Source organism: Bos indicus x Bos taurus, chromosome 7 (genome assembly GCF_003369695.1).
Source record: "Bos indicus x Bos taurus breed Angus x Brahman F1 hybrid chromosome 7, Bos_hybrid_MaternalHap_v2.0, whole genome shotgun sequence".
In the NCBI taxonomy this organism is placed as follows: Eukaryota; Metazoa; Chordata; class Mammalia; order Artiodactyla; family Bovidae; genus Bos; species Bos indicus x Bos taurus.
Genome location: NC_040082.1, coordinates 48753338 through 48778072, shown reverse-complemented (window position 1 = coordinate 48778072; position 24735 = coordinate 48753338). Strand labels below are relative to the sequence as shown.

Below are 24735 nucleotides of genomic sequence, written 5' to 3'. Positions count from 1 at the left end.
GTAAGTTCTGTTACTCCTTCCACTTACTGGCCCTAGCCTTCCCTTGAAGCCACCAAAGGCAAAGGCAGTCCTTAGAGATGTCAGACAGTTATCATAGCTCCTCCTGCCTCAGCCTGCTCTTTTCCTGGCTGAAAGCCCTGGTTCCTCTGCCTTAGTGCTTGTTGATAGGCTTGGATCATGAACTCTTGGCCCCACTTCCCACAGCCCAGCTGATTGAAAGATTCCTGAGATGGCTCACAGACAGCAGCTCGCACTGTCTCTGGCTCATATACACAACTGTGACCCTGGAATAAAAGGGGTGGAGCCCATGCTGAGCTTTAACTTTCCTACTTGATGATTGGAGCCTTGGATGTCCCCAGGAGGTCCCTAATATTACCAATCCCATGAAAACTCTTTAGACTGTGATACATTCCTCTTTAGGTTAAAAGTCTCCATTTCTGAGTCTGGGCCCATCTAGTAGCTGCTGCCTTGTTTGGAGAAGACAAATAATTTACCGTTTCTTTTTAATTGAGAGAAATGAGATTCTGACTAGCTGAGAGGTTGACTGGTTAGGCTGTGAAAGTTTACTGATTGGATGAGAGAATGGAGCTTATGAGTGGTTCTAGATTTTGACTGGGTAGGAGACACTGAACAGACCAGCTAGTTCTGGACTCAGAGATGACTGCTGGTTAATTTGGATTGGATTGCAGACTGATTGGACTGACTTTTGCTGGAATCTGATTGGCTAAACAGATGGATGGTTTAGTATAGTAGTCCTCAACCTTTTTGGTACCAAGGGCTGGTTTTGTGGATGACAATTTTTCCACCAGGTGGGAAGGGGTGGGAGTGGGATATGGCTTTGGGATGATTCAAGGGCAGTAAGGTTCATACTCTTATGAGAATCTAATGCTTCTGCTGATCTGAGAGGAGGCAGATCTCAAGGGGTAATGCGAGCAATGGGGGGCAGGGGGTGACTGTAAATACAGATGAGGCTGGCTCGCTGGCCACTCATCTCTTGCTGTGTGGCCTAGTTCCTAACAGGCCACAGACCAGTACCAGTCCATGGCTCGGAGGTCAGGGACCCCTAATTTAGCAGATACATGCTGGACATGGGTCCCCAAGATCTGTACTCTCAAACCAGTTCAAACTACTTAAGCCCGCCTGCAGCCTCTGAGCAGCAGTCAGTCACACATACATTTCCTGGTGGGGCAGAACAAAGCTATTTATACCTCTGAACTTCATTTTCATCGCTGTAAAATGGCTTGTGATAATACTGGCTACCTCACCAGGCTGTTGTGAGGATCTGATGAGAGAGGAAGGACGAGAACAAACTTTGTAGGCTGCAAAGTCCCTAAGGAGGTAGGAAGCAGGTATGATTGTGCAGAGCAGACCAGTGCTTTATAACCTCAAAGAGGGTCACCAACTTGGCCTCACCAAATCTGCTGTCCCCTACCCCATGCTGGCAAGAGGTCCAGCGAAGGGAGCAAAGACCCAACTTCCTTTTATGTTTTATCTGTCAGTAGGAACTTACGTGATCAAGGATCCAAGGAGCTACTAGGAGGTGACCATGGCAACACAACAGGGGGATTGGGACTGAGAAGGCCTTTCCCTAAGTCCAGGCTTAGTAATAATGATCAATATTTTTGGTTTTAATTTTTTTAATAGATAGTATATCCATATCTATCCATAATAGATAGTATAACCATGGATATACTTCTATGGATAAGTTCAAAACCTTAAACTTATATAAAAAGTAATACATTAAAAGTCTTATTCCCACCCCTGTGGCTGTGTACCCTGCCCAGTTCACCCTACTTCCCAACAGAGACGCACTCTGAAAGGATTTTCAGTGTGTCTTTATGGTAACTAACATCTGTTGCACACTTAACCTCTTCTAGCAAATCTTCTCATACTGTGATATTCTTTTACATAAGTTATCTATTTACTGCTCACAACAACCCTCTGTGGTACAGGTTGACATTATACTCCCATTTCACAGAGGAGGAAACTGAAGCCCAGAGGCTTCCAGTTGTTTTTGTTGCTGAAGCAATTTGACCAAGTTCATTCATTAAACAAAGGGGTCTATCTCCAAAGTGAGGGATCTTAAACCACCCGGCTCTCTGTGACACACAGGGGCAAGAAGCATGGGCTCTTTCAAGCATCTGAAAGATGAAAGTTGGGCACTTGCATTTTACTGCAGGCACTACTAACTTCAGTCCAAAACCCCGGTATAGAGGAGCCCAGCACTAACGCCTGCCCCCAACCTCTCTGCTCTCTCTTCAGGACCGCCGGGAGAGCTTGCCCACCTCTCCGCCCTGGACGCCCGGCGCATCCCGGCCCCCCAGCAGTCTGGATGGCTGGGTGAGCCCGGGGCCCTGGGAGCCGGGCCGTGGGAGCAGCATGAGCAGCCCCCCGCCGCTGCCACCGCCGCCGCCCATGTCCCCCTCGTGGAGCGAGCGCTCCGTATCCCCGCTGCGATCTGAGACGGAAGTGCGGCCCCCCAGCCGCCAGCTGCAGGCGCTTCTGGCTCGAAACATCATCAACGCGGCCCGGCGCAAGAGCGCCTCCCCGCGGCCAGCGGGCGCCGAGAGCCTCCGGCCCTTCTCCCCGCCGAGGGCGCCGCCGCCGCCGCCGCCGCCGCCGCCGCCGCCGCCGCCGCCGCGCATGCGCTCACCGCAGCCTTCCCGTCCCGGTCCAGCCGCGGCCCCCGGGGCCACGTTCGCTCCCATCCCCCGGAGCCCATTGCCTGCACCGCCTAGGCCCTTCCCCTACCGCCGCTCGCCCACAGACTCCGATGTGTCCCTCGACTCCGAGGACTCCGGGGCTAAATCACCCGGCATCCTCGGCTACAACATCTGTCCCCGCGGGTGGAACGGCAGCCTGAGGCTCAAGCGTGGCAACCTCCCCACCGAGGCCTCCTGCACCACCTAATAAGCCTTCCCCGCCCGCACCCCATCCCTGCCCTGGGAGGGCCGAGCGGGAAAAAGTGTCATCGGGCTTGGGAGATCCCAGCACCATGTCCCCAGGGGGTCTGGCTACTTTGACAGCCCCAGAGATCAGGGGTCAGCGGGGGAGAGCTCTGGGCTTGGGGGTGGGGTGATGATCCAAATTTGGGTTCTAGCCCTTGTTCTATCATTCAGTCATTGTGGAAAGACCTTTCCAATGCTCCTCAGCTTTCCCATCTGTTTAACAGAGCTTTGGCCAAGGCGATCTCAAACCTCTAAATTACCCCTTCTATTAATACACACACAAGCAGGGCATTGTATGTATGGCCCCCTAAACTTGCTGCACTGCAGGATTCCATACTCCTCTCCCACCTTTCTGGCTCTGACCTCTGGAGTCTGGCAAATGAGGGGGTGTGTTCCGAGGATCTTATGCCTGAGTTGCCTGTCCAAGTCCTGGCTTGACCATCCACCTCCCTGGCACCAAGTCCCAGGGAGCAGCTGTTTTCCATCCCTTCCCAGACAGGCTCTATTTTTACCATGATGACCTTTAGAGAGGGTCTCCCAGGCCAGCTCAAGGTGTCCGGCTGGCCTCTCTGGAGAGAAGAAGCAGGAAGATTCCTCCTCTCAGATCCCTCTCATGTTTTCCCCGTCCCAGTTCAGACTGCCTGGGACATCTGTAGCCAGAGAAGAGAGTTGTAAAGTGATATTTCCCCCAGGCCCAGAACTTGGGCTTCCAGGAATGCTATAGGTGTCTGCAACTCATCTGTCCCTTCTGGGCCCTTTCATGGCAGACTCTGGGCTCAGAGCTGAGCTAGGGAGAAAACAGTTTGACCTGGAGCTATCTGTTATCCTCTGGCTTTACTTGATAGCCCTGAGTTTGAGGTTGCCCACTTGGAAAGAGGGAGGCAAAGAGTTGTTATGGGCAGTATGCAAGCCATGGCAAGGATGCATAGAAGAGATTCTAGTAGGGAATGATTTGGCTCAGATGACCTCTGAGGGCTCTTCCAGTCCTGAAATGCATTCCATAGTATTAGGAAGGAAGGGAGAGTAAGTAGTAGTGGAGGACTGGCTGGGCAGATGAGTCTGGGTGGGTGAGTGAGGGGTTAGACCAGAGTCTGCCTGTGTTTCTGGTTCCTTAGGAATTACCCCCACTCTTCAGTTTCAGGCTCAGCATCTGTATTGTGCCCAGATGAGTAGGCACTGTTCTGCCTCATCTCCTTCCTGTCACACTCTGGGCTAGCCAGTGTCTGGTGCCCAGTAACACTGGGGAGCCTGGCTGCAGGCCCTAGCCTGCCCCTTAAGCTGTAGTGACTCTGGTTGGGAAGCCTGGAAGGGACACAGGGAGGAATGTGCCTCAGTCCTATAGTTTCCAGAGCTGGCTCGTGGTGCCCTCTAGAGGTTTAAAATATCAGTTTCAGGATCCTAAGTGTGGGGTGGGGGCTGGAATTGGCTGAGGATCAGAGGTATGTATGTAAGTGAAAGGTTACCAGGATGTTGCCAAAGGTGAGGGACAGAGGGTGATTTGGGGGGTTAGGGGTAGACTTACCCCACCCCTCAAGTTGATACTAGACCTGGAACCCCTTAGTGAGGCTAGGGCAATCTGGGGTCAGGATGGGAGAGAGAATCAGGGTGAGGTGCTTTGGAATAAAGGACTGATCCCAGAGGATTCCTCAGGCCTAAAGACTGGGAACATAGGCTCTGGTGGTAGGAAGTTGAGAGGGTGCTCCAGCTTGTCAGTGATGAGTGATCACATTACTGAAGTCCCCTCCTGCTTCAGGGACCCTTGTAGCATGGGAGGCTGGGGCTAAGGGCCCTTTTTAGAGAAAAGACACCATCAGGTTACGGTTAATGCAATGGCACAGAAAAAGCCACTTCTACCTGCATTTCCCACAGAGAGCCAGCAGGAGGCAGCCTTGGGAAGCTGCAGTTCTGTCTGGCTGTTCTCTCCCTGTCACCGCCTTCTCCCCTAGTCCTCTTCTCTAACCCACTAGAAATTGCCTGGTCCTGCCTTTTGCCTCCTGTAGAATTCAGCTCTGGCCCTCAATAAATGCTTCTTGCATTCTTCTGTCCCTTGTGTCATTTTCAGCTACGTCTAAAGCTCTTCTCTTTCCCCAACCATGGAACAGTCCATGGGCTGTGGGGTGGATGAGAATGTTTGATACACAAGGGATGGGTGCTTGGAGAGTAGCAACCCTGAGGAGAGATGGGGGACAAAGATAACACTCTGGGCCACAGACGAAGTCCCTGGGTTGAAGTTCTCATCTTATCACCTACTAGCTGGGTGACCCTGGGTAAACCCACTCCTTCTCCAGGTCCCAGCATCCCTATCTGTATAATGAATGAGTCAGTTGAGGGGATGTCTCAAGGTGGTATTGCCTGGGCCCTGACCACAAGACACTGTCACTGCAGTGGTCAGGGCCAGGCTGCATCAGGGCCCAGCACTCTAGGGCTGCTTCCTGATGACGGGCTTCAGGCAGGAGGAGGAGCTCCTACAAGAGGTAACATCAGAGTCCAGGCAACCCTAGAGAGCTCAGGACCCACACCATTAGCAGTGCTCCTCTTCTGATGGGGGCGTCCTTTGCAGAGAAGGGCATCATGGCTCTACTCACAGGTGAAGCCAAGCCTGCCCTAGGAACATCCCTCACCTTCCTCTAGCAGAGACAGAGCAAAGGACTCTGAGGATCAGGAAGCTGAGTTCAGGTGATCCAAAGCAGAGTCCAGGCTTCTTAAGAGAGATGCCCTTGGACAATCTATCTGGCACACAGGTACAGGAGATCACTTCCCTGGACCCAGCACATCCCTGCCCGTCCCACCTTTCCCTGGCAGCAGTTAATGCACCTCTGACACAATCTTTATCTTCAGCAGAAACCTCTCCTGAGCGGTGTCCCCATGCCTACTGGTGACTCTGGTGCCCAGACACCTCAAACCAATTTCATTCCAAACTTAACTAAGTATCTGCCCCCCAACCACCGTTGTTTTCCTTGAACGACTCAAGCCAGAAGTGGAAGTGGCTCTTTCCTCATCTCCTGCAGCCAGTCTATCACCACGACCTGATAATTCCCCGAACCCCTCAAGCCCCTCTCCTCCTCTCCATGCCCTCTGTCACCGCCCTGGTACAGCTACCCACTGGCTCTCGCTTGACCACAGTGAAATCCTCCTGCCTCCAGTCTCGCTCCCGCCAACCCACTTTCCACAGGGCAGCCAGAGATATCTTTGGAAAATGCCATCTGACTGCTCCATTCCACTGCTTTAAACTCCAACAGCCCTTTATAAAACTTTGCTTTTGAAAAGCCTGCTGTGATCTAGCCCCTGCCCACCTGTCTGGCCTCATCTCTCAGCACCACCCCAGCCCCCAGTCCTAGCTGGCCCCTAATATCCTTATACATGATGCAGCCTCGGCCTGCAATTACCCGTGCCCCTCTCTGCCCCGTGAACTCCCACTCATGCCTCGAGGCCCAGCTCAAATGTCTCCTTCTCTGGGAGGCCTTCCCCACCCCCAGGCTGAGCGAGTGGCACCCTCCCCTGGGGCCCTCCCAGAGCATTTCCCATGATGCGCTGCAGAAGCTGTTTACGGGGCTGACACGGGCCTGGCTGAGCTCCTTGAGGACAGAGCCCTGCCTTATTTATTTTCAGTCCATAGAGAGAAGCTCAGAGAATGTGAGAAGGTAGAGGGAGAGAGAGAAGAAGGGAAGAAGGCAGCAGAAGGAAGAAAGGAAGGCAGGAAAGAAGGAAAGGAAAGAACGAGTCAAGCAAAGACATTGGGGGATAATTCATTCAATCACCTACCCACCCATTCCATCACTCATTCAACAAATATCCACCAAGTTCCTACCAGGCCCCACTCTAGGCACTAAGGATATCGTTAGCAAGCTCAGGATACCGGTGACTCACTCTCGGCATTTCCAGGTGACTTTGGTGTGTGCGTGTGTATGTGTGCTGTACGTGTGCATGCAAGGCCTTCTGTGTGCGAGGGCTTGCTGCCGGGGCACCTGTCTTCTCTGGGGCCTGGTGCTTTTAGCATCTGTCCCTGGATCCTATTGCAGCCCGAAATAAGGCTGTGAGCCACCACAAGGCAGGGGCGACTCTCGTCAGCTGAGGCCGGAGCTGGCTGCAAGGCACACCCAGCTCTCCGACCCCCTGCACAGACACTGACCATCGACTCTCAGCTTCCCGAAAGAGGTGTTAATCTGAGGGTCTGACACCCCTTCCTGCCCACTGTGCTTCCGTCTCTCAGGTACCAGGATCCAAGGGGAGCTTGAGGGCTGTGCGGAGCGGGTGGTGGAGAAGAGTAATTCCAGAGCCCCTTCCCCCCACAGCAAAGCAAGGACCCTGCAGAAGGGCCGGGAGTGTGGGGCCTTGTGGAAGCCTGGATCCTAAATTGGGAAGGGAGGGATCCTAACCTCTCAGTTAAACGGGGAGGGGTGGCTAGGATTCCAGCTGGAGGGTAGGTTATGACTCTGCTCAGACTTCAAGATCTTTCAGCAACAGAGGGAACAGGGTCCCTGTCTGTCAAATGAGGGGTCCTTCCCGATGTCTGTAAATTTCTGTAAGGAGAGTATTTGTCAAGAAACAGATTTGGAACTGTGGAATCCTAAGTGGTCACAGTGGAGCATGCTTCACAAGCTCATGGGCCTCACCCCAAATGCATGCACGTGTGCTCATGTTTGCATGCAGCTTTAGGTGGCACAGAGAGACACGGAGCTGGAGAGCTGCTTGCTCACACTTACCAAGGGAGTCAGAGAGACTGATTAGAATCCAGGTTGCCAAGCTCAGCACCCAATGACCTGGGGCCAGGTATGGGTACGGGAGGGGAGATAATGGATGGAGGCAGATTGTTTTCCTAAAAGAAAGAATATAGAAAAACCTGGCAGCAAAGCAGAGGGGCATAGAAGTGGGTAAGGCTGTCAGGAGGCCCAAGGGCTCTGCCTTCTCTCCTGAGGGCAAGATAGGGACTCTCGACTTGGGGCCTACAGGGCTTCTCTGGGGCTTTGGGCCTCATTTTATTTTAAATCACCTCCAAGATTCCTGGGACACACCATAGATGCAAATGGGGGACTGGTGGAGGAGGGAGAGAAGCAGAGCACCATGGAAGGGAGCCGAAGGATGGGGGCTACGAAGGGGCTGATGGCTCTTTCAGCTTCCTTGCACCAGCCTGTGCCCTCAAGCTTCAGAGCTGAATACTGGGGACATGAGGGGCACACCTTGAAGACCCCAGTGCAGCCCCAGCCTAACCGGCCATGCTCCTCTCCCCCAGACTTCAACTTTCAACCTCTTTAAGCCTCTGAGTAGAGCTCACCCGAGTCAGTGGACAACAACAGTCAGACACCCCCACCTCCCCTTCTAACGTCCCAGAAACTACTCTCGATGAGCCTTGTGCTTCCTTAGCAACCTGGAAGCAGATCTGCATGACCTTGAGCATCTCCCTTGCCCTGCATGGACCTCAGCCTCCTCTTTCCCACTTGGACAGCCCTTGCTTGAGACTGGAGTGAGATATGGCTATGTGGGGCTGAGGCTGGGTGGATCAAGGACTAGGAGGAACGGAGGCAGCTGGACCCATCTGTAGGGGTGTCTCCTCCACAGGATGATCCCCAAGGAGCAGAAGGGGCCAGTGATGACTACCACGGGGGACCTCACTGAACCAGGTAAGGCTGCCCCAGCCGCTGGGCATCCCTCAGATCCCATCCTTTCTTGGTCCCAGGCTATAGCCACTCAGCCTGCTGGCCCCAGGCCTGGGCAAACAGGTGTGAGTTCCAGGCCAGCCTGTGGAATCTGCCGCCTGGGCTGGGAAGTTTCCCGAAGCATTGGGAGGGGCCTGGCCCTGATTTCAGGGCACACGAGAGCTGAGGTTGAGTGCCATAGACTAGGCCCTGGCCCCACCTGAGTCATTCCCTCAGCCCCAGATTGAGCTCTGAGGGTCCCAGATCGAACCCTACCAATGGCCCAAGCTTCCCACATAATTGCCTGTGCTTTAACTGGGGGTCTCACTGAGCAGCCACAGCACGAGACAAGGGGTCAGGGGAGAGTGGGGCAGCAGGGCAAGAGCAGGCTGCCCAATCTGAGACAAACCATTTCACGTAAAAGCTGATTCATCCAGTGGATAAGTCACCTAAAATACGTATTTATTAATTTTATAAGACCTCTTCCAGAACTCTTGGCAAAATTTTGGAGTCTTTATTTGGCCTACTTCAGAGCATTTTATGTATTTTAAAAAGAAATTCAGCTAAGTCAGAAGTCTCACACTTTTCTGTGAATCATAGTGACATGGCGCTGTTGCTTAAAAGTACAGATTACTGAGGGAGCGCACAGTTACTGAGGGAGTCAGGGGGCCGATCAGAATCCAGGTTGCCCAGCTCAGTGCCCACCGACCTGGGGCTGGGTATGGGAGGTACAGATAGAAGCAGGTTATTTGTCTAAAAGAAGGACTATAGAGAAACCTGGCAGCAAAGCAGAGGGGCACGGAAGTGGGTGAGGCTGTCAGGAGGCTCATCCCAATATCCCCACCCAGGAGTTCTGATCCAGGGGACCTAGGGAGGAGGCCAAGCATTAGCCACTTAGACAAGTACCCGGATGGTTCCCATGCAGGAGAGCAGTGAACCAAGCTCTGATAAATCCCTGCCTAAGGACTTTGCTGCAGTTTTGCCTCCTTAGGTGAGGTGTTCTAAGAACTGTTTCATCATGTGTACAGCTTTATCTGTGAGGCATACTTTTAATCCATTTTGTGTGTTCTTGCCTCCTTTTGATGGTTTCATTTTTTTTTCATTCCATGATTTTCATGCTGAAATATGTAAGCTTTGTGAGATATCGAGGCTCTAAATAGAAGAACCAGGCAAAGCATTTTCTTTTCTTGTCTAATTAGTTACAGACCCCCCAATGTTGATGCACATCATTTATGCCAGACTGGAAATAAGTTTTTTGTTGTTGTTGTTGTTGTTGATTATTGCTAGAGTATTAATTAAGGACAATTTTGAAACTAAAGAAAAGTAGAAAGGGAGAAAAATCACATGAGCTCATCACCAAAAGACAGCCATTGTAAAATAATAATAAAACACTGTTCTTGTGCACTTACTGTGTCTCAGATATGGTGCTAAGAGCATTTGAACTTTTTGTTATGTATATAACCCTCACAACAACTCTGTAAATTAGATACGATTATGCCCATTTTTTAGATGAGAAAACAGAGACTCAGGAAAGCCAGGAAATCACATCCTCTGTAGATGCAGAACAGATTTGACCCCAGATCTCTTTGTCTCCAAAACTGCTCCTTTACCACATGGTTACATAAATAAAACATTCATTTTATAAAATATTCAGACAAAACAGATATGAATGACTTTGAAAGCGAAAGTTCCTCATAATGAAACCATCTGGAGATAACCATTGTTAACAGATTTGTGTAAATCCTTCTTCTGTTCATATATAAACATTTATATAAGCACATACACACGTGGGCTGAATACTATACACTGTGTTCGTCATCTTAAATTTTTTTTCACTTTGCAGCACACCACATCTTAAATTTTTTTCACTCAGCTACATACCACATCTTAAATTTTTTTCACTTAGCAGCATACCACAGACTTCTTCCCATCTTAGTATAATTTATCTCACCCCTCCCCTCCCCCAGCATATAAGATATTATATATATTTATACACCCTCCCCTGACAAGGAGGCCATGAAGGCTTGACTAAGGTTAGGGGTAGAGCCTGAGGATTCCTGAACAAGTGACTTGTTGAGATTGCACTCCTAGGAGAAGGGAAGTGACAAAAGCAGGACTGGGCAGAGGAAATTGCTAAGGAAGGAAGTGGGTTCCAGAGCATAAATTAATTGCCCTATAGAAATCATCTCAGCTAAAAAAAAAAAGAAAGAAATCATCTCAGCTTTAGCAGGGGGGCTGTTGCAGCCTCTACTCACCGGAGCAGTTCTCTGCAGAGGTGGCCGTTGTGAGCTGTTAGTCACTGATAAAGGGTGTCCAGGCAGCATCCCCTGTAAGACTGATTCCCCGTTTTCATAATCTGACACCTCACTGCAGCAAACATCCTCGTACGTATATCCTTGGGTGTATTTATTCAACTTTTCTCCCCAGGGATGAATGCCTAGAATTAGAATTGCTTAGTCAAAATAGGTTTCATCTATAGCTTTTTTTTTTTTTGTCTTTAAATATTGAGTTCAGTTCATCTGAACAGCAGTTGAGAATATATGTCAGGGGACTTTTATTACATATTTTAGGTATGTATTTAGGTATTACATATTTAGGTCTTTCATCTGTTTAAGACAGAGTGCATTGTCTCGTTTGAAAGAAAACAAAAACAGTGCAAACAATTTCCAGCCCTCCTCCTTTGTATATCCCATAAATAGTCACTGCTCATATTTGGCATGTCTCCTTGCAGATTCAATACATGCATAAGCATATACTTATTTTTTTAAACATATGAGTGGGATCTTAGAATACAAATTCTTCAGAAATTTGCTTTTTTCCCCCCTCTTAATCTATAGTGGATTTCTTTCTGATTCTAATGTGTAGAAGTTTCTTTCTCTACATTTGCTGAAAGAATGAAAAAACCATCAGCCTCCTTTTTCAAAGGCCATTTAGGATTCCGCTGAGTGGGATGAAGCGCCACACTTGCACGGCCCTCAGAGCTGACTGCTGACCACATCTGTCTTCCTCCCCCAGTCACTCTCTCTACTGTTCTCTGGGACAATTTCAGCAACCGCTCTTCTCAAACCTAAAGTACCTCCTCCCCGACTTCCATTCTCAGCTGGTGACCTTGCTTCTTATTTCACTAGAAAAGGAGCCAAAGGAGACTTCTGCAGGCTCCCGCCTCCACATCTGTCCGCTTGTTTGCCTCTGTGTCCCTGTCTCGGTTTTCCTAGCGTGAGAGGTGAACTCTCCGTGCACCTGTCCGAAGCCAACGCTTCTAGCTGGGCGCCAGACACCCTCCCTGCTCTCTCCCCCGCTCTAGGACATTCCTTCAGTAATTCTCCTCTTTAAAAACAAGCAAGCAAACAAATCCCTCTTGTTTCCATAGCTGCATCCAGCCGTGGTCCTTCAGAGCACAGCTCCTCAAAGCTGCTATCTTTACTTCCCTCCTCTCTCTCTTTTCAACATTTTATTTAACCAACTTATACACACACACACACCAAAGTAGAGAGTTCAGACCCCCGAGGTCCCCCTTTTATTCTTGGAGTCCAGAACAAATCCCAAGAAACATGTCATTCCACCCCCCCAACCCAAACACTTCACTATGCATCAAAAGTAATAAAAAGCACATTTCCTTACATGTAAAGGTATTAACACACTGACCAAAATGAGCAATACTGATTTAATACTATCTAATAACCAGTCCTGTAGTCAACTTTCTCCAATTTTCTTGTTTGTTCACGGATATCTAAATAAGAGCCACTTTGGATTCTAACATTATCTAGTTTCATGTGTACAACATTATATTTCTACTTCTGTACACACTAGAGCATGAAAAGTGAAAGTGTTAGTCCTGTCCAACTATTTGAGACCCTGTGGGCTGTAGCCCACCAGGCTCCTCTGTCCACAGAATTCTCCAGGCAAGAATACTGAAGTTGATAGCCATTCCCATCTCCAAGGGATCGCCCCAACCCACGAATCACTCTGGTCTCCTTTATTACAGGTAGATTCTTTACCATCTAAGCCACCAGGGAAGCCCATACACTATAGCAGGCTCACCACCAAAAGTATGGTTTCTACCTTTCACCACAGTTGACCCCTTTACTCATCTCGCCCTCCCTCTTGGCCCCATTCCCTTCTAGCAACCACTACTCTGTTCTCTGTATCTGCATGTTTGTTGATGTTTGGTTTGATCATTCATGTTGGCTTTTGTTTATGTTTGTTTTTATATTCTGCATGTGAGTGAAATCATATGGTTGTCCTTATCTGACTTATTTCACTTAGCACAGCACCTTCAAGGGCCCTTGTTTTTATTTGGTAGCTATGTCTCTTAAATCTCCCTTAATCTAAATCACCGTCACCCCCTCCTTTGTTTTCCATGTCATTCACTCCTTTGAAGAAACTGGGCCAGATGCTCTGTCCAAGTCCCACATCCTAGATTTGGCTCATTGCTTCCTCACGGTATGGTTAAACTGTTCCTCAGTCCCTTTTCTCTTGAACCTTTTCCAATAAGGCTTTCACACCCAAGTACACCACAGGGACTGCTTTTGTGGAGATTACCAATAATAACCCCATGTTACTAAATATAATGGTCAATTTTCAGCCCTCCTCTGACTCGACACGTCAGCAACATTTGACTCTGTTGATCAGTTCATTGTCCCTGAAACACTTTCAGCCTTTGGTCCTAGGACACCACAGTCTTTAGATTTCCTCCTGCTTCTCCCCAGGCTCAGGCTGTTTTCATCTCCTCGATCTAAATGTTGGAGGCTCTGAGGCTCAGTCTGTAGATGTTGGAGGCCCCGGGGCTCAGTCTGTAGAGCTCTTATGCATCCTCATAACCTTGGTGATCTCAGCCAGCCTCCAGGCTCAGAATGTCATTTAAAGAGCTGGAACATGAACCCACGTGGATCTGATTTTAGAGATGACACTGCCTACGCTGTCCATACGCATCCCGCTCCTACCAGCGTCCTCATCATCTCCAACACTCCTCTATTCCCAAAGTCCCCCTTTGTTGGGCCAGCATGAAATGTGCATTTTGCTGGTGGGGAAGCACAAAGGATATGGATAGGCCCCCAAATTACTGACAGTCATCAGCCCCAAAATCCTCCTACATGGCTGTAATGACTGGTCCTAACCATGAGGAAAGAAATCAACAGAAAACTCTTCACTGAAAAACGACGATAGCAAATACCATTTGTATACTCCCAATGTCCCAGTTTTTACATCCAAGTGAGTTTTCTCTCACAAACATTAGACTCATAAATCCAGCTCCCTCCTCAGCATCTCCAATGGGATGCCTACAAGACTCTTCACACCTTATTCTCAGTTTTGGAGACCATTAGAGGAGTTTGAATATGGGTTAGGCATTATATTGATATAAAACAAAAATTCATTCACTTGAAAAGGAAGAGAGCTTTGAATAAAAGCAAGTTACAAAGAAGCTATGTTATGATTTCATTTTGGTTAAAAAATAACATGAATATATGGTCAATTAAGAAGATGGGGGGCTTCCCTTGTGGTTCAGTTGGTAAAGAATCTGCCCGCAATGTGGGAGACCTGGGTTCAATCCCTGGGTTGGGAAGATTCCCTGGAGAAGGGAAAGGCTCCCCACTCCAGTATTCTGGCCTGGAGAATCCCAAGGACAGAGGAACCTAGCAGGCTACAGTCCTGCTAGGACTATACTCTGGACTGTATAGTCCATGGGGTCGCAAAGAGTCGGACACGACCGAGTGACCCTCACTTCACTTCACGAAGACAGGAAAGGCATACACACTAACGGGTTAGGGGTGGTAATCTCTGGATGGTAGAAAATGGTGTTCTTCTTTCCTTTTTCTCTTATGTCTATATTTTCTAACTCTCTTCAATGTACACATATGCTGTTTTGGTGGCGCTAATGGTAAAGAATCCACCTGCGAGTGCAGGAGATGTAAGAGATGCGAATTCGATCCCTGGGCTGGGAAGGTCCCCTGGAGGAAGGCATGGCAACCTACTCTAGTATTCTTGCCTGGAGAATCCAATGGAGAGAGGAGCCTAGCAGGCTACAGTCCATATAGTCGCAAAGAGTTGGACACTACTAAGCAACTTAGCATGTACACACAGCACATCATGATAAAAGGCTATTTTAAAATGAAAAGAAGACATGTCTAGACCTGAATGCTTGAGAGCGGCTGCTGCATCCTCCCAGCAGCTCAGGCCAGAAACCTTGCCATCACCTCCACTCCTCTGTCTCTCTCTCACATCCCACCCCAAGGGCCTTCCTTCAGAAGATACCTAGAATCTGATAATTTCTCATCACTTCCACAATTATGGGCACAGAGCTGCACAGGAAATTCAGGGACTAAATACACCTGGCAAAAGAATATCTGAAATGATGCTTGATTTCAGCATCAGTTCAGTTCAGTCGCTCAGTCATGACTCTTTGCGACCTCACGAATCGCAGCACGCCAGGCCTCTCTGTCCATCACCAACTCCCGGAGTTCACTCAGACTCACGTCCATCAAGTCAGTGATGCCATCCAGCCATCTCATCCTCTGTCGTCCCCTTCTCCTCCTGCCCCCAATCCCTCCCAGCATCAGAGTCTTTTCCAATGAGTCAACTCTTCGCATGAGGTGGCCAAAGTACTGGAGTTGCAGCTTTAGCATCATTCCTTCCAAAGAAATCCCAGGGCTGATCTCCTTCAGAATGGACTGGTTGGATCTCCTTGCAGTCCAAGGGACTCTCAAGAGTCTTCTCCAACACCACAGTTCAAAAGCATCAATTTTTCGGCACTCAGCCTTCTTCACAGTCCAACTCTCACATCCATACATGACCACAGGAAAAATCATAGCCTTGACTAGATGGACCTTTGTTGGCAAAGTAACGTCTCTGCTTTTGAATATGCTATCTAGGTTGGTCATAACTTTCCTTCCAAGGAGTAAGCGTCTTTTAATTTCATGGCTGTAGTCACCATCTGCAGTGATTTTGGAGCCCCCCAAAATAAAGTCTGACACTGTTTCCACTGTTTCCCCATCTATTTCCCATGAAGTGATGGGACCAGATGCCATGATCTTAGTTTTCTGAATGTTGAGCTTTAAGCCAACTTTTTCAATCTCCACTTTCACTTTCATCAAACACAGGCAAATCACACTCAGAGGAGTCATCTCAGCCCATTGGCTGGGCAAAGAATCCACAGAATCCACCCAGTGTCAGCAAGCATAGGGAGAAACTGACATACTTGTACATAACGGACAGTGCTGTGAAGAGGTCCCCTTAGAGCCAGCAGCCGGAGTATCCTGAAGGTTTGGTGGTAAGAGCTCTCTCTCTCCTCTCCTGCAGTTCCTTTGCTGGACCTGGGCAAGAAACTGAGCGTGCCCCAGGACTTGATGATGGAGGAGCTATCGCTTCGTAACAACAGAGGGTCCCTCCTCTTCCAGAAGAGACAGCGCCGCGTGCAGAAATTCACCTTTGAGTTTGCAGCCAGCCCTCGTGCTGTAAGCTCCCACTGCACTCACAGGGAAACTGAGGGCCAGTCATTAGCCTAGAGCCAAACGACAAGCCAAGTGAGAACATCTGGCCTCTACAGGGGCCCCTCAAGTCCAACTAGGGGATGACTGTGGCGTCGCCATCAGACTGACGCCTGCCCTGCTCTGTGATCTTAGAAGAGTTAGCTCTTCAGGCATGTCTCCCCAGACACGAAACATAAAGTGGGTTGGACAGGGTGAGCCATGGAGTGAAGGGACCCTGGCTCCTGTGAAAAGTGCCGAAGGACAGTCAGGTGTTCTGGGCTGAATGTGCAGCAAGCAGGATTTAGATTAGACTTGAGCTTGATTTAAGATGGAAAATACAGAACACCTCTCTCTTCTTCCCACTGGAAGAAGGTAAAGTCATCTAAAGAATGGGGCTTCCCTGGTGGCTCAGTGGTAAAGAGCCCACCTGCCCATGTAGGTAACAGTTCGATCTCTGGATCAGGAAGATCCCTTGGAGAGGGAAATGGCAACCCACTCCAGTATTCTTGCCTGGGAAATCGCATGGACAGAGGAACCTGGTGGGCTACAGTCCATGGCTCGCAAGAGAGTTAAGACATGACTTAGTGACTAAACAACAGCAAAGAAAGGAAACAAGAATGACCTGCCCTTAGACTTCAGAGAGACAGCAGGCAGTCTCAAGTACTTCTGATGAACTCAGGGCCTGCCATCCTGCTCCACTCAATTTCTGGATAAAACAGGAGGGGGCACCATGTGGCAGAATAACAAAAATGACAAAACATCTACCTTTGCTATGTGCTTACGACAGTGCTAGCTAAGCCGTGTGCACGTGTCGTCTCGTTTAATGATCAGAGAGTGACAGTATCATCATCATGCCCACTCTATACAGAGAAGGAAACTGAGGCTCAGGGAGGTTAACAGAAGTCCAGGGGCAATACAACAATAGCCGCTAACATATATAAGAGCACTTCTCTGTTCCAGGGTCTAGAGCTCTACATTATGAACTCATTACCCCAACATCCCTGGGAGGTGGGCTCTAGGATTATGCCCCTCCCCACCCCCTGCCTTTTTCAGGGGAGGCAGAACCCTGGTGAGCCTACCTGTGGTTTACTTGCCGCCCACCTCCCAACCCCACAGGTCGTGGCAGGAAGTGCAAAGGAGAAGGTGACAGGAACAGCAGAACCTGGGATGGTGAGTGTGGACAGAGATTCCCCCAAGGAGGGAAAGCCCGGGGGAAGGGGTTTCTGAGCTTTTACTCCTGTGCCCAGGTTGCCAACAGCCATGAGGGGAAGAACTACCGCTCTGAGCTCCACATCTATCCAGCCTCTCACGGGGGCCCTGGGGATGCTGAGTCCATGGCCTCCCGGCTGGTGAGCACCTACAACCCCAGCGCCCTGGCACCAGGTAAGTGGCCTCCCCACGTCCCAGGACCAGGACTGGAGGATCAGAACATGGGTGTGTTCCCTGATGGGGCAGGAATAGCACCCAGAGAGTATCTAGTCCATCTCCTTACACACACACACACCCCTCTCTGCAGATACAGCACAAGCCCAGAGAGGCGCAGCTGTGTCAGGCCACAGAGCGTGCCAGAGATGAGCCAAGACTAGAGTCTCTGCCCCAACTTGCACTTCCCCTGCTCCATCCTCCCCATTTCCAGGGATGGGAAAGGGTCCTCTTTTCTGCAGCGAGTTTGGCATCACATTCCACTCCCTCCCTTGACTTCTCTTTCTAGGTCCTTCCTTCCCATCCCCAGGTGGGGTGTGGGGGCCAAAGGAGAAGGGAACTCAGGCAGCCCACTCGCCTGCCTCCCACATGCCATACTCCACCCCTAGGTTATGCTGAGCCACTGAAGGGCATTCCACCCGAGAAGTTCAACCACACAGCCATCCCCAAGGGCTACCGCTGCCCGTGGCAGGAGTTCATCAGCTACCGGGACTACCTGGGCGAGGGCGGAAGTCACACCCCCAGTCTGGCGGAGTATCGAAATTTCAACAAGTAAGACAAGGTGGGGCTGCTCAGGGAGAGACCTGGGAGGAGGATGCACTGGAGCCAGTCACAACCACAGCAGCAGCTGCATTTCCTGAGCACTTTCTACATGCCAGGCTCTACCCCAACGCCTTGTATACATTTATTGAGTTCTGCTAAAACACAATATAACTCTTGTGCCTTAGCACTTAGTAGGTGCTCAGTAAATGCACAGGGAATGAATGGGTGTATGTGGTACACATCTTGTTGGATCCTGCTTCACAACAGGGTGGAGCAGGTGCTACAATTTTTCCCATTCTTCTGGAGAAGAGGATTATCAACAATCTGCCCAAAGTCACACGGCAAGAAAGCAATGGCAGGGCTGGGATCCACATCGGGTTTGTCAGACTCCAGAGCCCAGTTTCTTGTTCTTCATCACTGCTGTGTGCCGCCTCCTCAATGGATGTGGAAGTGAGAGTCCTTCCCTGGGTGGGGGCCCCAGATCTCACCAGTCCTAGGCCACTTCAGCCTTTCCCTTTCATCAGTGGTCTGGAAGAGGCCTAGAAAGTGACCTTGAGGTTGCACCACTGTGGGAAGTGGCAGTGAAATGTTGGACACCAGAGGTGAGAACAATAGTAAGTGGCTCATAGTGTTTAGAGCGTGGGGCTTCATCAAGGGCTTAATGCAATCTCTACCCCTGGCTGTGTGACCTTGGGCGAATGGCTTAACCTCTCTGGGTCTCCAATTCCCACCTGTAAAAGGAGACTCTTATAGTATTAATACCTACTTCATAAAATGGTTGTGAGGGTTGCATGAGAGGCCATGGGTAAAGTTTCTGGAAAGTGAGAATCTCTCAAAAAATGGTAGCTTCTATTATTACTATTTACAGGTTATTATTATTTTCAGGGGAGAATTTGAAAGGGATAAATTTAATGTTCCACTCTAGGGGCCTGAAAACAAATTCCAGCAGGCAGGATGGGAGCCTGGCGCTGGAGGAAGGCGTGGGGCTGGGGGATGCATTTCAAATGCAATTGGCTTCCTTACTCTGCTGCTATTTATGAGAAATTCTCTGCTGGCTTGGGCTGCATTAAGTGAGAAAGTGGAGGGTCCACAGAGAGGAGGCCACAGCCCAGCTCTTCTGGCACCTGCTCAGACCACATGTGGAGACTATCTGCCTGGCTTGGCCTTGAGACCAGGTCCCCTAAGGAAGGGTTGAAGGAACCGGGGTGATGGGCCTTGAGAAGAGAGTGCTCTGGAGGGATGTGACTGCCCTCAAACAGCTGAGAGCATGGGAGGACCATGATGGGAAGAACAGGGTCCAACAGGCATCGTGTGAATCACAAGCTATTGGCAGAGGATTGGGGATTTCCTGCCAGGAAGGACTGGGCTGCTGCTTCTCCCGGGGCCCTCCAGCCCTGCCTGTCTAGCTATTTAAAACCCTCAGCAGACATCAGTGCTAGCAGGCAGCTTCCAGGCTGCCCAGGGCAGGCTGTGGCCCCACCGATCTCACGCTATGACGAGCTGAGGCATGTTCCCACCAAAAGAAGGGGGGTTCTTAAGGAGCCTCAAGGCCAGACCCTTCCTGGCGCAGAAGAGGCAACTGAGGTAGAGAGGGAAGGGACAGCAGTGTTGGCAGTCAAGCTGTGCTCAGCATCCACGGCCCAACCGTGAGCTCTGCGCAGCTTGGAAGCGGCCTGGCCTGCTCCTGTGGGGCCCGGCTGTTGCCACCACCGCTGGGGTGGTCCAGGCAGAAACACTGTCCTGGCTGGAACCTGGCTCCTGGCTCAGGAATGGTCCCAAGCTGCAGGGAAAACACTACATGAGCAATGCTCTTTGTTCTCTTAAAAGTAAAAAATAGTTTGAAAATCATGTATTTATATTATCTTAAAAAAAAACACACACACAACCCTGCTGCTGCTAAGTCGCTTCAGTCGTGTCCGACTCATTCTGTGCGATCCCATAGACGGCAGCCCACCAGGCTCCGCCGACCCTGGGATTCTCCCATCAAGAACACTGGAGTGGGTTGCCATTTCCTTCTCCAGTGCATGAAAGTGAAACGTGAAAGTGAAGTCGCTCGGTCGTGTGCGACTCTTAGCAGCCCCATGGACTGCAGCCCACCAGGCTCCTCCGTCCATGGGATTTTCCAGGCAAGAGTACTGGAGTGGGGTGCCATCGCCTTCTCACGTACAACCCTAGGCAACTACAAATGAAAGTAGGGCCCTTTGTTCCCCATCCTCCAATCCCGAGTCTCTTCCCAAAAGTAGCACTGTTGTCAGGTCGTGTGTGTTCTCAGAGCATCTACATACCTATGGGGATGTAGCGTTGTTTGGTTTGCATGTGTATGTGTGTCTTTTGATATTTTGAATCTCATCCTATAACTTGCTTTTTTCACTCAACATTATGCTTTTGAAATCTCTTAGTATCTATAGCTCTGTTCATTCCTTTTAAGCTGTTACATAGTACTCTGCCATGAATATATCGATCTTATCCATTGTTCTGCCAGTGGGCATATGGCTTGTCTCTGGTTTGTCACTAATCACTGCTCATATCTGCTTCCTTGTGCATATGTGCATGCACTTCCTAAGCCATATGCTTACAGGTAGAGTTGCTGGTTGACAGAATTTGCACATTCTCAGGTTTAAAGGATCCTGCCAAATTGCCCTGCAAGGTAGCTGCACCAGTTCACCCTCCAGCCAGCAGTATATGAGTGAGAATCTCTCCACCATTCACTAACTTTGGCCCGTTACCAAATCACTTATTCTTGTCAGTATTGTGGGTGAGAAATGGCATGTCCTGGTTGTAATCTGCATTCTCTGATTCTGAATGTTCTTTCTAACTCTCCTTTCTCTCTCCAGTTTGTGATATATTTTTGTAAGGGGAGATGTCAAAAGGAAGGAAAAACCAGATTCCAATTCTTCCCCCTTCTGGACTTTACTTAAGGGGAGCTGAGAGTTTTGCTAGGACAGGCCAATTTTCACTCTGAAAACATCATTCTTATTAATATTTACAAACAACGAGCCATCCTGACTAGGGGCAGATTTGGGACTGGGCAAAGCTGGAGAAACCTGTTAAAGATAGTATAAAATCTTTTGCTGAGTAACAGAGAAACGGAGGCCCAGAGAGGCGGGGAGGGGGCCACACGCGGTGACCCCCATGTCTGTTCTGCCACCCCGCTCCCACTCAGCCTCTCCTGCCGCTCTTCTCTCCCCAGGACCCCGATGCCCTTTGGAGGACCCCTGGTGGGAGAAACCCTTCCGAGGGCAGGCACTCCCTTCGTTCCGGAGCTCACCGGTGGTTTGGAACTCCTTCGCCTCAGGCCCAGCTTCAACAGAGTGGCCCAGGGCTGGGTCCGCAACCTCCCAGAGTCTGAGGAGCTGTAGCTCCAGCACCTTCACTTCCCTCATCTCAGAGTTCGAATAACACCTGGAGCCAAGATTTGTGGCCAGCACTTCAGTTTACAAAGGGCCATCGCACACAAAACCTTACTGCAAATGGCCTCAAAGTCACAAAGTTCAGCAGTTCCCAATGTGGCATGCTTCAAAATCACCTGGGGGTATTTTCCTACAGGTTTCTGACCTGCCCAAACCTGCAGCATCAGAATCCCCTGAGCAGAGGATCTCTATTAGTAACTCGCACTCCGAGCTGATTCCAAGAAAACTGGTCCCTGGTTTGTGTCTTTAGGAATCGAAGCCTCCAGTGACTTCACATCCAGCCTCCACTCTCTCCTGCTCCTGTACTCTAGCTTAGTTTCCCCCAGTGACAGGGAGCCCACTAGCTGCCTATTTACCTGTGAAGCACTCTGATAATTTGTTTTTCCTTTTACTGAGACACAGATGGTCTTTATCTATTCACGCTGCTAACATTTACTAGCACCAACTGTGTGTTAGTTGCTGTGCCAGCCATAGGGAGAAGGTGGGGAATAAGCCCAGGCCCTAGCCTAGAAAGAGGGAGGAAAAGACAGTAGCGAAGACAGATTTGTAAAGTGGTAAATCACCTTAATGCTCCCTAAAGCACACTGACAACTGAGGAACCATGTGAAGCAGAGGGGGGGGTCTCTAACCCTGGATGTGGGGTGGGGACTCTGGAAGGTGTCCCAGAGGATTTGAGTAGGGCCTTGAAGGACTGAAGGGAGGGGGTGTGACAGGGAGATTGTGGAGATGAAGGCATTTCTGGCAAGTGGGTGGTGAGTGCAAGGGTGCGGAATTGTCACGAGTACCGGTGTGAAGAAGGGGGACGGCACTGTCAGAGAAGGCGGTGAGTCCTCAGCGGGGCGGAATGGGGTGGGCTGCACTAAGGAGATGGGGAAGTTATTAAGCTGGGGAGTGAGGGGTCTCGCTGGTTGCTGTGTGGGGCACAGACTGGAGAGGAGCAAGGCCAGATGCCGGGAACCCTTCAAGGAACGAGGCCTATGGGGCCTAGGGAGACAGCCATGGGGTCAAAGGAAGGAGCACCCCTCAGCACCCTCCAGGGCAGATGCAGAGTGGGGTGCTTACAAGGACGACTCCCTTCCACCCGCTTCCACTCACCATTTGGAGCAGACCCCAGGCTAGATCTCGTTGTAATGCCCACCAGGCGTAGTTCGGCCTCTGCGCAGGCTCCTTGGAAAGACGGGAAGGGAGCGCCTCCCTGCGGGTGTGGGTGGTGGTACTGATGGCGGTTGCTTTTTACTGGGTGCCTCGGTACTCGTGCTGGTAGCAGGCGTTCTGGATCCCCCATTTCTAATTTTCAGTACAACCTTGAGACAAAGGCGTGGTCTCGCCTTACAGATGTGGCTATCCAGACCTAAGAAGGGGAAGTGACTTGTCTGGGGACAAAGCCAAAGTGGGGATCTGTCCAATTCCAGTGAATATCACTCCACTGGGTGGCCAAGTCAGTGCCCGTTCAGTCTGGAATCACCTAATCCTGGTGTCATGCTTTTAGAGCTTAAGAGTGCAGGCTGGGCATCAGACTGGATGGGGTGGGTTCTAGTGCCACCACTAGCTGTGGGAACTCGAGCAAGTCATTTCTCACCTGTGGGCCTCTGTTTCTCCACTTGTAAGATGAGGACAAGAGTACAAGACCCTGCATAGGGTTTTGTGACCATAGTGATGGACACACAGGTAATAAGCAGTCAGATTTTAGGCAACTACTGCTCTTGGCTGGATACGATGTTCCTGCAGTGAATGCACCTTGACAAGTAGGCTCATGGAAATGTCACTGGAGGTCAGTTAGGCTGAAACCTGAAGGAGAGCCTCCGATGACCATAGGGCTCCCTTTGGACATGACTTACTCCTTTCCCCGCTGCCTCCCTCTGCCTCCTCCCTGACTCCCTCTCCTGGGGAGAGGAGAAGGCCACAAATCTAGCTGATTCCCAGGTGTGCATGCTAGAAATCTAGCTGGTTTCCAGAAATAGAAAGAAAATGGCTGCATCTTCCTTCTGCTCCGGAGGAGTTTCTCTGTGCCCCACCCAGTCTTAAGGGGCCAACAGCTGATTTAGATTTACTTGCAATTGATGTGCTGTCTTGAATGTGGGGGCTGCCATTTAAAGCTGTGTTTCTATGAACTGAAAGCCAACCGTTAAAGTGTCTGAAACAACGAAGAGAGGATATAGACTGTCTTGGGTTGGCTCTGCTGTGCTCTGAGGGTAATGTTAGCCAGCGGGTATGAAAGAGAAGCTTGCTGCACCCCAGAGTAAATCCTCATTCCTTGTTTTTTCTGAGGTGTTAAAAAAAAAAAAGGAATGCTTATTGTAAAAGTAAATAAATAAATGAAGTAGTAAAATGTGAAGGTATCGGTCCATAGAGCTTCTCCCATACACAAACGGAGCCCTTCCCTCCTTCCTGCTTTCTGCCCCATTCCCATACATACACCAGAGGTAACCACTGCTAATTGTTTGGTCCCCTTAGAATTCTAGACTTAACTGAATAAAGACGTACATGTATATAGATGCATAAGTACAGAGACATGTCTTTCTTTTAATGGGATCATACAGTATTTGTTGTTCTGTATTTTGCTTCTTTATTCAACAAGTAAAATTTGGATCCTGAAAAAGCAGGCCATTAACCTTTCATGTAATTTGGGAGCCTAGTATGCCCTTCCCATAAATTCTGTACTTTTGCCTGCTTTTGTTCTTTACGTGAATGAAGTCGTACAGTGATATAGAAATGAAAGGGGCTGACAGTAACCCAAACACTGGGACAACGGGCAGCAGACATGGCAGCAGTGGCCATGAATGCACTGCGGTGACACGACACGGAGGCGTCTCAGCAACAAAACTGAGCAAAGGCAGGCAGGCACGCAAAACATGTTTACTGACGCAAGGAGGGGTTTAATATGAAATCAGGACTTTTGTGATTGTGAAGGGACATAATGCCCCTTCTGGGGAAACCTGGACAGTTTCTATTTCCAGATATATGTGATTGTTATACAGATATCCACTTAAAACATTTAATTTAGTTGTGCATCTGTTGTTTACGCACTTTTTTGGTACATGAGTTACATTTTACCAAAACGATCCCTCCTTTTAAAAAAGTTAGTGGACACGGGAATCCCCTGGCGGTCCAGTGTTAGGACTCAGCGCTGTCACTGCTGAGGGCCCAGGTTCCCTCCCTGGTCAGGGGACTAAGACCCTACAACTGTGGAGTGTGGCCAAAATAAATAAATGATAAAATAAATTAAAAAGTTAATGGGTAGATTGATTGTCCAGCATTACTAACAAGAGTTCCAGAAGGAGTTTTGAATGACTTGGGATTCTCCGGATTTGAT

General features: G+C 49.7%; 2 protein-coding genes across 9 annotated transcripts in view; both read left to right on the top strand.

The window, feature by feature from the left end:
- The window catches only part of SYNPO (synaptopodin), a 57747-nt gene extending 52758 nt beyond the window's left edge, over nucleotides 1-4989 (top strand). For all 5 annotated transcript variants that reach the window (XM_027545938.1, XM_027545937.1, XM_027545939.1 and 2 more), the window contains one exon: nucleotides 2263-4989. In XM_027545938.1, the coding sequence (XP_027401739.1) occupies nucleotides 2263-2910 (648 nt within the window). In that variant the 3' untranslated portion in view covers nucleotides 2911-4989. The remainder of the gene's footprint in view (nucleotides 1-2262) is intronic.
- A 483-nt stretch (nucleotides 4990-5472) lies between these two features.
- On the top strand, nucleotides 5473-23927 carry MYOZ3 (myozenin 3). Of its 4 annotated transcripts, none has more exons than XM_027545946.1 (7): nucleotides 5473-6830; nucleotides 8488-8566; nucleotides 15878-16032; nucleotides 17164-17217; nucleotides 17295-17430; nucleotides 17859-18021; nucleotides 21203-23927. In XM_027545946.1, the coding sequence occupies exons 2-7, from the start codon at nucleotides 8506-8508 to the stop codon at nucleotides 21369-21371; spliced, it is 738 nt and encodes a 245-aa protein (XP_027401747.1). In that variant the 5' UTR covers nucleotides 5473-6830; nucleotides 8488-8505; the 3' UTR covers nucleotides 21372-23927. The 4 variants fall into 4 exon arrangements, with proteins under 4 accessions (XP_027401747.1, XP_027401744.1, XP_027401743.1 ...); XM_027545943.1 differs by having other exon boundaries at nucleotides 5479-7158; nucleotides 8505-8566; XM_027545942.1 differs by having other exon boundaries at nucleotides 5634-6830; nucleotides 8505-8566.
- The last annotated feature ends 808 nt before the right edge of the window (nucleotides 23928-24735 follow it).

Bases quoted from the DNA above. Each gene is read 5' to 3' on its own strand.
- MYOZ3 (XM_027545946.1), top strand. From the start codon at position 8,506: ATGATCCCCAAGGAGCAGAAGGGGCCAGTGATGACTACCACGGGGGAC. The intron at 8,567-15,877 runs GTAAGGCTGCCC...CCTCTCCTGCAG, and splicing joins GGGGGACCTCACTGAACCAG to TTCCTTTGCTGGACCTGGGC. The intron at 17,431-17,858 runs GTAAGTGGCCTC...CTCCACCCCTAG, and splicing joins CCCCAGCGCCCTGGCACCAG to GTTATGCTGAGCCACTGAAG.